This window comes from Tympanuchus pallidicinctus, unplaced genomic scaffold (genome assembly GCF_026119805.1).
Source record: "Tympanuchus pallidicinctus isolate F22 unplaced genomic scaffold, pur_lepc_1.0 scaffold22, whole genome shotgun sequence".
Lineage (NCBI taxonomy): Eukaryota > Metazoa > Chordata > Aves > Galliformes > Phasianidae > Tympanuchus > Tympanuchus pallidicinctus.
In genome coordinates this window covers 14,933,963-14,948,414 of record NW_026294739.1, presented here as the reverse complement: position 1 = coordinate 14,948,414, position 14,452 = coordinate 14,933,963, and the positions used below count along the sequence as shown (strand labels likewise).

The window sequence follows — 14,452 nt, the reverse complement described above, 5'->3', positions numbered from 1 at the left end:
ACAACTCTTGCAGTTTCATGGTGGGATTGCAAGCCTATAAAGCCCTCCTGGAAACAGCTTTATACTTCCTGCATATGTTGAGTCTTGGCAAAGGACTTTGCTTCACACAGCCTTTATTCTCCACTCGCCACGTGTGGCACATGCGTGTTCCAGCTGGTTCTCAAAGAGAGGCTTTTAGCTCTGGTTGTAGCTCAAGATTCCTAATGAGTTAACTATGCACGTTGAGCATAAGATGCCAGTATACTGGTATCTCTATTTTATGACAAATGCGGGCTTTTAACTTGTATCAGCCTTGCCATTACCCTTAATCAGTTGCTCCCCTGAATGTAGGTATAAATAAAACACATACAAAACATTTCAGAAACTCCAAGATTTAGTATCCACTTACATCTGCATGCTTAATTTGTTTGTACGGTTATTGCTTTCCTAAAAGCATTCATGAAGTATTTGTAGGAGCACACGCATCCACAACTGACTCAGAAGATTAGCTGGAGAGCTTGCATATGGAGATGTGTATTTAGAGTGCCTGGAGAATCTTGGCCATGGGTTACGAATCTCAGACACAGCTAAATTCCTACAAAACCCATGATCCGTATTTGATAACTGAAATCTGAATGAAAAGGAGAAGGACATGCACCTAAACATGCTTCATCATGAAAATGCGATGGGTGGGTCAGGAACAGAGTGGTTGATAATGAGGAGGGAGGGTTAGGGGCGTGGAATAAATAGTTATTATGTGAAATTTAAACTCTTACGAAAAAAAACAACTGGTTGAGCAACCAGCCTTCATAGCTTCAATAGGCTGTTTTCAATAACGAGAATCCAGTAAAAGCAGCAGCAATGTTGTCCATAAATCAAGTTATGATAGCACTGGTGGTCTTCCTTTTGGTTATGCAGTTTTTAAAGTTGCAACGAGCACGGAGATGCCTTCCTCCTGGACCGATCCCTCTCCCCGTTCTTGGCACCTTGCTGCAGCTGAACTTCCAGATCAATCGTGACTGCCTCATGAAGGTATTTCTTTCAGATAATCCTAACATCTTAGAAGTCTTTGTAATTTGCTGTTTCTCATGTTATGTGTGTGTGAAAACCAACGCTTCAACCTCTCCCCTTTTAACCCTGAGTTTGACAAACTCGTGTGAAACTTAATATCCTTTAGGATAAACACCTTTGGGGAGAACATATCAGATTTGAAGTCAGGGAACAGAAATGCACTTTAAAGAGTGACTTTCACAGCACGAGGTTTTCGCTCTCTGAGCACTGTTCTCTAACTTCACCGGTAAACAGACACTGAAGATCTGCCGTGTGTGCATGTGGGATCCACAAAGACCCTCAAACTTCTGTTAATGGAGGAATCCCTCTTGATATACATTCTGGAAAATGTCTTTTGGATGGAAAATATCCTCTATCATGTGAACAGCAGACGATGAGACTCCCGTGAACTGAGCCTTGGTTTGTATACAAATAAAATCCACTTGATGTCTGTTGGCATAAACCTGTGGCTCTGAATAGCTGGCAGACTCAGCTGTTTCCAGAAGTGAATGCTGGAAAAGACATTCATACCTTCTCATTGGTAATTGTAGTCTCATGGAGAAGATGCAGAACATCATTCCAGGTTAGGGCTGGTCCTGTAATTAGCATAAAAACAGGTTCATCTTCTGTTTGTTTGTGGTGTGTGGGATTTCAGCTGTGCTTTGCTGGCTTCTCTCCCATCTACAGTTGGCAAAAACTTATGGCAACGTGTTCACCTTGTGGTTTGGATGGGCCCCAGTGATCGTGCTGAATGGATTCCAAGCAGTGAAGGATGGTATGACCACACATCCCGAAGATGTGTCTGGGAGGCTGGTGTCTCCTTTCTTCAGAGCTATGGCCAAAGGAAAAGGTGTGATGATTTTTTGCACAGAAACTTTTTATTATCTTTACAACTGCAACTCTTTTGTAGCTGGTACCCACCCCTAACAGCACCACCATGGCAGGGTTTATCTATGAGGGATGACACCCTCCAACCTCACTATAGGTTCCACGCTCCCCAACCACAATGGAAATTCCCAAGCTCCTGATTTTCTTCTTCCCATCATTATTATCTCAGGCCTGAAGCTAGCCTGGCTAAGCAATCTGAGTTTGATTCAGCATCGATGAAGTTTGTAGTTAAGCCACTTCACAGCTCCATGTTTTTCTTATTTGGCACAAAAAATGCATTATAGGTGTATGTCTGTAAATTTGTTTAGGGCTTTGCCTATCGTAATCGTAATACACTGAGGTCTCAAACAGCTGCAATCGTCTTGCAAAAAAAGGCTTCTACATCTCCACTTGCAGCAACACTGATATTTAGGAATGGGAGTGTTCTTTCAGGTGAAAGAATGCCTTAGTCTGTAGTAAATGTTAGCATGATAAAGAATTCTTTCTTTCACGGACTCAGGGATTATGTTGGCCACCGGTCACACATGGAAGCAGCAGAGGAGGTTTGCACTGAAGACTCTCCGCAACCTGGGCCTGGGGAAGAGAGGTCTGGAGCAACGAGTGCAAGAAGAGGCCCAGCACCTGCTGGAATTCTTTGCAAATTTGAAAGGTATCCCTGTGACAAATACCAATTCATTTCTGTCATTGGTCTGATATCTTTAGTGTATCACACAAAATCTTCTGTTCCGTGAGTCGTACTGCGTCGATGTAGAATGGATTGGAAACACAAAGAACCCAGTCCTGTGCTTTTTCAGACCCAGTGGGAGGCTCAGAATTAAACACTGCAGCACAATCTGCATGCACTCTGTGAGGCAGTTAGTACAATTTTGTTTTCATTACAACATTTTATCCTGATCAACCCAGTTAGCAGCTTTTGTGTTGAATTTCCCAATACTGATCATTATGCAAAGCACAGTAAACCAGGACATGCTGTGGCTAGCATTGTGTCAATTAGAAGTAATTAAATCCAACCCAGTCTCTTGACTTAAGAACTAGGAAAGATGGAGTTGTGGCCACGTGCAAGAAAAGAAGATGACTCCTGAAGCTCAGAACAATAAGTAACCAAACCTTGTGCCTTGGATGTTGGGCAGCTGCATCAGTACAGGCATAAATACATTTGTTCACACTTTTTTCTGGAGCTGCGAAATTATTTTCTTATTAATTTTCTTACTGATTGCACCTTGACTGTAGAAAATCAGTAGGATACAGATGGCAGCTTTTTAGTATGTAAAAGGGGCTATGAGAAAGAGGGGGATGGACACTCCAGCAAGGTCTGCTGTGACAGGGTGAGGCAAAATGGTTTCAAACCAAAAGAGGAGAGTTTCAGGCTGGCTATAAGGAAGTTTTTTACAATAAGGTGATGAGGCACTGTTACAGGTTGCCCTGAGGGGTGGTATCTCTGGAGACCCAAGGTCAGGCTGAATGGGGCTCTGAATCCCTGATGGAGTTGTAGGTGTCCCTGTTCAGTGCAGGGACTTGGGCCAGGTGGCCTTTAGGGTCTCTTCCAACTTAAGTGATGATGATTACAATTTTGTAAAAAGGTTGCTAATTGTGAAATGCAGTGCTTGCTTGAAAGTTCTTTAGGTAACCTATGAAGCAAAATACGAGACATTCAGGGTGATGTTTATTGTTGTGGTTGCAGAGAAACCTCTGGATCCTTATTATCCTCTCATCCATTCCGTCTCCAATGTAATTTGTGCTGTTGTTTACGGACATCGCTTCTCCAGAGGGGATGAAACCTTCCATGAACTGATCAGAGCCACAGAGCATATCTTCAAATTTGGAGGCAGCCTTCTTCACCATGTAAGTAAATGATGTGTTGTCTTTAGCTGAATAACACAGAAAGTGGGAAATGCAGATTTGAGAGGTGGTTGCTGGGCATAACAGTTTCAAATGGGTGAGCAATGTCCCACGCAGCTCTACTGGGCACCACACTGTCTTCAGATGGGATGGTAATGCACTACATACCAGTCTTCATCGCTTGTGCTCATTGCCTCACAATAAGTAGTTTACTCTTAGGTCTTTGCAGCAAGGCATGAGCTGATGGAATGCTCCTGGGTTGTGTTTGGTACTCAGTTGCTCAACAAATGGCCTGCATAGGGCATCGTGATAAATGCTGAATGTCAGGTCTGAAAATGCGATTCACCACCCCAAATATAGACACAGTCTCTCTAATTTAGTCTCGCTAATTTAGTGTAGTCTCTCTAATTTAGCCAGGGGTAATTAGCAGAATACAAGATGAGCTCAGTAAGAGGAAGACAGAGAAATCTGTGTAGAAGTTGTTTCAGGTTTTATTGAGGACTCTTTCAGAGGTCTTTCAGTACAGAGTGCTTTGAGGACCTACCCAGTTTGTACACCAGCCTTTGCTAGGTGGCCTTTTTGGGGGGTTCACCGACTGCCTTTCCCCCCCCTGGTGAGGACAGTTTGCAATGCCTTTGCTTCTTCGTTTCCAGGCATTCTCCACTGGAGGGCAGGGTCTAGCTTTTAAAATGCCCGAGTACGGTTCATTCTAACTGAAGACAGGTTGAATAATTGACTAAATGGCTACAGTTCTTTCTAATGATAATCGCTCTGATTTGGATTTTGACTGAGCTTGAAGGTCCGTGCAACTCTGAGTCTTACCATTAACACAGCTGGAAATTATGCTGTATACCGTTTCACAGCTCGAAAACGTGAATGTACTCATCCCCAGAATACTTGATTAATAATGAAAAAAATCTCCATGTGCTAATATTGATATTAACTTCTTTTCAAAGTAGGTCTAAGTGCATTTCATAGTGATGCAGACTTTGTGGTACCTCTTGTATATCACTCCCGCAGCTGTATGAAATCTTCCCCTGGCTGATGTGCCGTCTCCCTGGTCCTCATAAGAAAGCATTGTCTTGCTATGACATTCTGAGCTCTTTTACAAGGAGGGAGATCAGAAAGCACAAGGAGAGAGAGATACCAGATGAACCGCAGGATTTCATTGACTTTTATCTAGCTCACATTGAAAAAGTAAGTGTGTGTTCTGCTTGGTCATACACTGATGGGTTGTTTAGTGAAAGATGTTAAATCATCCATTCTTTTGCCTTTTTATCACCATTTCTTACCCCTCACGGACATCTCATTGTGAATCCAGTAACCTGAGACTTGCTAAATCCTAGAATCCTAGAACATTGAGGTTGGAAAAAGCCTCCAAGATCACCAAGTCCAACCAGCAGCCCATCCCCGCCATGCCCACCAAACCCTGTTCTCAAGTGCCACAACTCCACAGTTCCTGAACACCTTATTGATATGCCACACGGTCTTGCAATTCTTTCATTAAAGAGCAGTTAATGTGCTGCAATTTTTCTCAGTTAAGGACTTATTTGTGGCCTAAGTGAAAGAAAGCTGAATTTAGAAGAAGACCACAAGAGAGCTGGAAAGGGATCGGAGAGTCAGAGTGCAATGTTCTATATATTCGTATATATAGTCCAGGATGGATGTGAGCCTAACATTTAGTTCCTTGGATCCTCTTGCTGTATTTTCACACCTTTAACACATCTGGCCTTCCAAAACCTTTAAGTATTTCTTAAGTCTTTCAGTACTGTTTTAAGATTTATGAAAACCTGAACACTGGTGGACCAGAAATTGTTTTAGTGAGCTCCTCTGGGATGCTGCTGGGTGGAAATCATCCAAGTTTGCTTATTAAAAAAAATAGAGCTGTCTGTATAGACATGTAGGGGGAATATTAAAAGATATGATATTGCAATAGAGAAAAATATCCTTCCCACTTTCCATATTGCTCCATTGGCAAAAGAAGGTATATCCTCCCTAAATGTTGGTAATGAATTCTCCAAAAACGTAACAATGTTCCTTCATGATTTTGGCATATACATAATAAACCTCTATTTTTTTCTTTTTGCAGTCTGGAAATGAGCCCAAGTCTACATACAATGAAGAAAACATGGTTTATTCTATAAATGACCTCTTCTTGGGTGGATCAGAGACAACAAGCACTACTTTGAACTGGGGCCTGCTCTGTATGGTGGCCTATCCAGATGTCCAAGGTAAGAGGAAGTGGATCACATATATCTCTGATGCAATAGAACAGCACGGACATCACGTTTTAATGGATCTTGACTTGGGTTCTGTCTTAGAGAGCAGTAAATGTGACTGATGGCTTAAAATAATACACCATAAACTGATGTGTGATAGCAGGGATGTCACTTTTTGGGAATCTCAGTTTGGTTTTGTGTTGATCCAGTAGGAGTGCTGGGGGCTATAGGGAGCGCTGCTCTTGTGTGTGCTCTGTGGGTCAGAGGAGTAAAGCTAACCAGCTGAAGGGCAATTGGCAGCTTCTATTTTTTGTCTGTTTCTTTTGTTCTGTCCATTTCTCAGCACAAGGTATCAGAGTGTCAATTTAATCTGAGGTTAAACTAACTCTATGGTGCATTTGAGTTTCTTGCAGCAAACATTATTCCAGCTGGGAGGAGAATTTGATGGTTTATCTGCTATGTCTATGTACATTATAGTAGTTTATTTTTAAGTCTATCTTTTAAATATCAGTCACTGACACAGAGCACTAAATGAAAAACAGAGAATCCTTTCTTATGCTGGATAACAGAGAAGCCATTGTTAGACAGCAGAACATGTGCAAATACCCAGAGAAGAAGAGAAATTTAAATGGATGAAAGAGATGAAGATAAGAAAAAATTGCTTAGCGTGTAGCTGTCAGACAATAAGGTCTACTTAATCTCGTGTTACTGCATGGTTATTATCACCCTGTAATTAAGGTTACGAAAGCTCTGACTCACCTAAATAATTTTTCTTATCTAAATATAACACCCTGCACATCCTTGGGAAAGCAGGGTGTGTGCAGGATGATCCATGCCCAGCTTCTTGAGTCATATGTTTCATCCAGACTCTTGTAATGAACAGACACCAGTATGTCTGTCCCCAGCAATTGGTCTCTTTTTTTTTGTTGGAAGAAGCTGCCATTACTTCATTTAACATGTCCTGCATAAGACCCATGTTCTTTTAATAGGAACTAGGCTTATCATGTACAGATTCACCTCGCTTGAATTCCAGACAGCTCTGACCATATTGGTTGTAAATGGCTGTAAGTGCCCACGGCACCTCGCCAAAAGAAAACACAATGATAAATCAGTTTGCTTGCACTGATGCGTAAGGCAGTGCTTAGTTCTAAAATTCTGAGCAGCAAATGTCTTTTCTTAATTTAGCATCAAATAGTGTCAGACCCAGTAGAATTCCTACACGTTCAAACTGTTGGAACACCTCACTGATTCCCTTCATAAAATTGGCCTATATTTTTGTTTTAGTTTTGTTGCTGTCACAGTAGTTCTAAATGGAAAATGTCTTTGAATATGGTGATGTATTTTCCCACCTGAAATGATGAATATTTCTCCATAGAGAAAGTGCAGAAGGAGCTGGATGCTGTTTTGGGTCCTTCCCAGACCATCTGCTATGAGCATCGGAGAGAACTGCCCTATACCAACGCTGTGATTCATGAGATCCAGCGCTTCAGCAACATTATCTCCATTGGCATGCCCAGGGTGTGTGTGAGGAACACAACATTGCTGGGGTTTCCCCTTAAAAAGGTACTGTTTATCACAGCTGCTACAGGCCTTTCCTCTATCAGTAGAACACACTGTGGATTCAAATCTACTTGTACCAAGGCTTTCTCCTCAACAGAACTGGGGTTGGGTACCTCTAGGTCAGAGTTTCAATAAGAAAGAGGACAAAGAACCATTTCTGTGGTTGTGATGAGTGATGCAGCTCTTGGAAGAGGGTCATCAGTAGTGGAAGATGCCAAAGGGTGGAAGATGAGATTGTAGCCAAAAACAAAATCTTGGAGATTGATCCTGTGGGATAACCATGATTGATTTCCTGTTGATGCAGCAGTAGGATGAATTTGAACGGAATTTTTGTCCACGAGAAGACTGAAAAATATCAAGGGAAAAGCAGTAAGGTTTGCAACTTGCTTTTGTCAAAGACACTGAATGACTTTTAATGAAGAAAGAAACTTTTAATGTGAGAAGTGAAAATGGTATAAATAATGTTAGTTTCTATTGACACAGCAGCTTCTATTCTCAGGCTTGTACTGCTGTTTTAAATCAAAGTCACAATCCATTCCTCCTAGTTCTTCACTTCCTGCTGGGGAAACAAACTTACCAAGCCATAACGCTGAACACTGAAATCAAGCAGTGTCCAACACTGGTCTCACCTCTCAGCTTCTGGCTGCTAAGAGAAGATGATCAGCCAGAATTAACGTTTCTCTCCTTTCAGGGCAGCATTGTTCTTCCAAATATTGCTTCTTCGTTGTATGACCCAGAGCACTGGGAAACACCTCGACAGTTCAACCCTGGTCATTTCTTGGATAAGGATGGAAACTTTGTGAGCCAAGAAGCCTTCTTGCCGTTCTCAATAGGTAAATTTACTGACTCCACAAACGTCAGTGGGCTGGGCTGGGGCTGTAGAAGTAAGACATCTCTTAAAGACCTACTGGTCATCTATTTTAATCCTCTCTGTGAAAAACAGTGATAAAATTAAAATTATTTCTGGTAACATTTCCCAATCCAATTGTAAGCATCTGTTCTACTGAACAAATAATAGCTGGAAAATCAGAGGCATACTGGCAAATGTATACATACAGCTTGCCCTATTTTCAGAAGGAAATTCTCTGCTAATGATGATGGTTGTTCATTTGTGGCAACATTTCAACTCCAGGCATACATTTGGAAAGCACTTTCAAACACGCTGATGCTTAATGCATAGAAAACTGGAGCGTGATATCTTCCAGGAAGAACAATTCTTTATTCTTCACTTATATGATTAAACAAATTCATTTCAAGTTGTTGGTCAGATAAAAGTAAGATCTTTGATGTAAGTGAAGCAAAATTCAAAGCAGAAGGGGAGCTCAATGGCCCACAACTGGAGAGAGGCTTCTTAATGAAGGCAGAACTACAGAACATTTTCTGTCATTGTTTGGCTTAAGTCCTACAGAAATTCTAGATTTAGCAAAAATACTCTGGTTTTATACAAGCATTGAGGTTGGAAAAGACCACAGAGATCATCAGGTCCAACCAGCAGCCCATCCCCACCATGCAACTAACGGTGTCCCACAGTGGTTATGCTCAATTACACGACAATGAATTTATCTGCTTCCGAGGTCAGAGTGACGCACTCGCCATCATCGCCCTCTTCCTCCCGCAGGGCACCGGGTGTGTCTGGGGGAGCATCTGGCAAGGACTGAGCTCTTCATCTTCTTTGCCAACCTGCTACGGGCATTCACCTTCCGGCTCCCTGAGGGAGTGACGACCATCAACACGGAGCCCATTTTTGGGGGCACGCTGCAGCCCCACCCCTACAAGGTTTGTGCCATCCCACGCTAGGCTGCGGCCATCACAGACCACCTGCACAGCCATCTTACTTTTGTGAACATATGGTCTCGAGACCATCTATACCAACCACATGGTCTCGTGACCAGATTACTTTTTCCCCTGCTGCTCAGAAAGTCCCTTCTGTCTATACTAGAGGATTTTTTTCTTTCAAACCCTGTTACGTGCTCTTGAAGGTGATCTCAGTTTCTGAACTTACTCTTTGGATCTGGAGCCCATCATCGTACTCAGCCATGAAGACATCATGCAGATGCTTTCTAGCCTGGCAGATTTAGAGACAATATCTGCTGAACAAATGATAACATTGACTGCAGTATTCAAAACTTAAGTCATTATTGCTGAGCCATTCTACTGTCAAAAGCAATATAGTTTGGAAAACCGTGAGTGAGAAATTCTGCCTCTTTATATTATTGCCATCACTCACATTTCAGTCAACTTTTTGTTGGTGATAATAAAAGACATGAAGGAGGAATATTAGCAATTCTTTTTGTTTATGGTTTATTTGCAGTTCACTGTGAATTTCTAGATTTAGAAATTAGAGCTGATGGTAAACTGAAAACAATATATGCAAAAAAACAAAAGTGCTTTGTAATTGCCTCAGAAGTTCAGTGGTGTACCTGAAGCTACAGAAGCCTGCTACAGACACAAAAGACTAGTCAAGTCTGAATGAAGAGTCCGTAGTAATAGCAGAAAAGGAGAAGTTGAGTAAAAATTTCACAGGATCATAGGTTGGAAAAGGCCATCCGGTCCATCCAGTTCCTCCCCATCCTCAACCCACCCCCCCATGCCTACTAACCATGTGCCTCAGTGCCACGACTCCACATATCTTGAAAAGCCCGGTTTTGTTTATATTGTCTGAAAAAAGACTTGCAAATGAACCTGCCCTTTCTTAATGTTACTTCAGTGTGGGAGGATAGAGCAGGGAACAGATGACCACGTGCTGAATCAGTCATCACTAGACGCCGTCACTGCGTGTTGGAAATGAGTTTAGGCAGTCTACCGTGCATCACAAATTAAGATCTGTCTCATTATTTCTTGTTCAGTTGCTGACAGGACATCGCATCAAAATAGAAAGGCACTTTCTAACAGCACTTGATATTTAGCTGTTATTAAATTAAGTGGCAGAATAACACTGGTGAAATATGGAAGACCACATTCTGACATTTCATATGACCGAAATCTGTGTGCCCTGTTAAAAACTGATGTCAGAGTCTCTACGGATTTGCATCCATGTCTGTGTGGATGGATAAGGCAAAGAAGAAAACACTGTGATCTAGGGGCACTGGGGCTGTCATTGCTTCTTCAAAATGAAGCATAAAACAGCAATAGCATTGCGAGCATTCATGTCAGTGCTGTGCGATGCTGTCACTGCTGATGGCCATGCGCTCCCCCAGATTTGCTTTCAAAAGAGAAATTTCAGAAATAGGCTGAGATGGACATGAAATGGCACAGCCCAAAGCAACGGGCACAGCTACTGCTTGGCTGGGCACAGGGCATTCCAGAGTGTGTGAGTGGGGTGTCTGCACGTAGCTGTGCTGTGCTGTCTGGAGCAGGAGGTGCTCACCGGGCATTACAGCTCCTTAGTGCACAGGTGCCCAGGAGAGGGCACTCAACATCAGACGAACCACTTTCTCAGAGGTAAGAGGTTGAGAAAAATGGGTCACTGCAGAGATGTTGCAGTCCTCTTTTTACCAGTGAGGGTGAGAAAAGAGGAATTCTAAGGAAAGGAGAAAGGTGAGGAAAAAAATTACAGCCTTTCTGGGAAGAGAGCATTAGAATTAGTACAATCATTTTTTTTTTCCCCATTATCAGTTGGAAGACTGATAAAGCAGCAAGGAGATGGGAGGAGTGAGTAACTTCCTTTAGTAACTGCAGTTATTTCTTTTCTAGTTGTCTGCCTGTTAAACTTGCCATGGAGCAGTGCTTGCTTCCTTCTGGATCAACTGCAAAATGTGACAATGAATGAAGACCAAAGAAAGTGGTGGTCCCTTAGAACTGTAGGATATCATGAAGGCTTTGGGAGATGGACAATTTAATACCTCTGTATTTTTTTTTTTCTTTATTAATGAAAATGGTAGTGTTGATCCAGAGGCAAATACATGTAACGTCAGGGACGTTCACGGAAGATTTCTGTCTAGATTAGGGAGAAGAAGTTAGAAAATAACGGGATTGATGTGATGTTTTCACATTGGCGAGGCTGATTCATCCCAGGGCACTGAGGGAGCAGTACCAACCTCAGAGCAATTAGCAACTGTTTGTGAGAACCTGTGGAGGATGGGAAAAGGTCAAACGTTTGTTTGTCTTCGGGAGGTAGGAGAAGTTGCAGAGGTATAAATCAGCCTGATGGCACCCCTCAGAATGTCCTGGCAAAAAGAATCGTATGGTAAGACTGGGAGGGAAACAGAAAAATCTGTAATCACCAAATAATGCTGGATTAACGTGATATGATGTTTATTTAACGTTTTCACTGATGGTGTGGCTAGAGGTCTGGTTTTAGGAGAAAAGGCATTAATGTAGTGTACTGCTCTTTAACGTGGCTGTGACACAACCTCAGAAAGAATCCAGGGAAAAGTGAGGAGACTGAAGCTTTGCAAAACTTAATGGAGAACTGGGAATACTGGGAATGGATGGCACACTGTCAAATGGAAAGGATAAACTGAGTGGGATTTATTTCTATATCTAGTTCTATTCAGCATTTAATCAAAGACCTTGGTAGTTAGCACAAACCCCAAGCCTCGTGCAGCCCAATTTCTTGAAGCTATCAGATCCCAAATTGTTGCATGCATCAAGGTGAGAAACATTCCCAAACTCGTCATGATTCATGGAAGCCTAAAAGTAACACCTTTGTATTTGAATTTATTACTTTCATGCTTGCGTGAAAGCTGTGATAACACTGGTATTTCTTCTTATTTCTTTTAATGGCAGATAGTTAGGGAGGTGAGGGTGACCCTGTTCTAACATCTGTCCATCAGGGTTGCTAGTTTTCTCTGTGGAGTTTCTGTGGAGATCTTTCTTGAGCATCACAGTTCTCACAGATCAGTAAACTGCAGCAGAGAAATGCTTTCTCATCTATGGAGCATTTTGCAGTGCTCTGAGTTGCTGAAAAGCCAGAGCATTCCAGTTTGATGTCCAGAGCTAAAATATTTTATTCAGATTTTCTTGAATAAGAGATGTAGCAGGAAAAAGCAGAAATATTTCATTAAGAAAATTCTGAGGTGTTATTTGAAATCCTGAAAAAAAAAGTCTGATTTTAATATTTTGACAGCGCATCCTCTGAGGAGCCAGGCAGAGGGCAGCAAAGGTCCCTTGCACAGAGCAGTGCCTGCTTTGCTGGAACCAGTTTGGCAAGAGCTAGCTGTAAAGTTACAAGTTTCACTCGGGTGCACAGTAGCTCATTATGTGTTCATCTGCCATCAACATGAGTGGTTCAGGATGGGAAGGAGCTGCTGCACACAAATGCACAGATTCAAATGCTGTGATATGATGCATTCAATAGGTTTCTTGGAGATTTTGGTATAACAGAGCACTGGTGAATCATAGAACACAATCATAGAATCATTAAGGTTAGAAAAGACCACTAAGATCACCAAGTCCAACCCCAACCCACCCCCACCACACCACTAACTGTGTCCCTCAGTGCCACGTCTCCATGGTTCTGGAACACCTCCAGGGATGGTGACTCCACTACTTCCCTGGGCAGCCTGTGCCAATACATCACCACGCTTTCTTGATTACTGGGTACGGTGCTGTAATTCACTGTGACCACGTTCCTCTGATCAAGATAAGAGGTCCATATTCACTCTGTATTTATGGTCTCCCACATACAGGAATGCAACGCACTGAGGAAGCTCCCAAACAAACATATCTCGTATATATCCTCATTTTCGCTAGGTGAGACACTGGCATTACACCAGGCCCAGATGCTGGAAAAACAAAGTAATTATTTGTAAAGTGGGAATTGCAACAGCAAGGCTTAGGAGCACAACATCCTTTGTCCTTTCATAGAATCATAAAATAGAATCATTGAGGCTGGAAAAGACCTCTAAGATCACCAAGTCCAACCCCAACCCATCCCCACCACACCTCTAACCACGTCCTTCAGTGCTGCATCTCCACTGCTCCTGGACACATCCAGGAATGGTGACTCCACCACCAACCTTGGCAGCCTGTGCCAGTGCATCACCACTCTTTTGGAGAAGAAGTTCTTCCCAATATTCTTTCCTTGCTGTTAAGTATTGCCAAGAGAGAAAAACTCTGCTATAATTCAAAACAAACAAAAGCAAACCAGAAATTATTAAATAGAATAATTTTAGCTATTTTCCATCGTTTTCATTATTTCATTCAGTTATGTTTCTGCAGGAGAGAAAATGGGACTGAGAATTTCTGGGCTCTTTAGGCTGAGTTTGACAAGAAGATGAAGACAGAGCTGGTCAAAATGATTCCCCTTGAACACTGGATCAAAGAAATCTCTGTACTCCATGCATCTGAGCAGCAGAAAATATCTCCACAGCCCAACTTGAAATGCTTGGTGAACAAAGGTAGAGGACTCACCTTTCCACTTGCCTTCCTGTCCTGAAAAGTGGGTTGTGCTACAAGTGCAGATGTTAAAAAGATGACTGCCACGTTACCAACAGGCTGCAATGAGTGTCTGCATGTAGCAAACTGCCTTGCTACCCACTGGCAGTTGTCAGATTGCGTGTGTGTTAAACAGGCTGCTCAGAGGGCTGTGGGTGCCCCATCCCTGGAGACATCAAGGTTGGATGGGGCCCTGGGCAGCCTGATGTGGTGGGGGGGCAAAAAGTCCATGGCAGGGGTTGGGGTTGGGTGGACTTTGAAGCCACTCAGTGATTCTATGAATACCAGCTAGCATATATTGGAATTTTCAGGCTTTTAGGAAATTCTGTATTACTTCATGGTTTTAAGTTGGTCCCTCTGGAGCCTTCGTTATGAGGCATGCTAAAATTTCACTGTTTGATCACACACTGTGTTATTCACAGGGTACCCATGGGGCAGGACGGACGTTGCCAATGGCACAGGTCACATTTGGTATCTCAACACCCTTATCACCCAGTGGGTGCATTCAGCCTTACTTCATCCTCAACATTTACACTGAA

At 42.5% G+C, this 14,452-nt stretch overlaps 1 protein-coding gene across 1 annotated transcript; it reads left to right on the top strand.

Annotated features, from left to right (window-relative positions):
* Nucleotides 1–825: 825 nt before the first annotated feature.
* Nucleotides 826–9,332, top strand: LOC128082121 (cytochrome P450 2J2-like). Its single transcript, XM_052685964.1, has 9 exons — nucleotides 826–1,011; nucleotides 1,717–1,879; nucleotides 2,417–2,566; nucleotides 3,599–3,759; nucleotides 4,777–4,953; nucleotides 5,846–5,987; nucleotides 7,351–7,538; nucleotides 8,227–8,368; nucleotides 9,154–9,332. Exons 1-9 carry the CDS (start codon nucleotides 841–843, stop codon nucleotides 9,330–9,332), a joined length of 1,473 nt encoding a protein of 490 aa, XP_052541924.1. The 5' UTR covers nucleotides 826–840.
* Nucleotides 9,333–14,452: the final 5,120 nt, after the last annotated feature.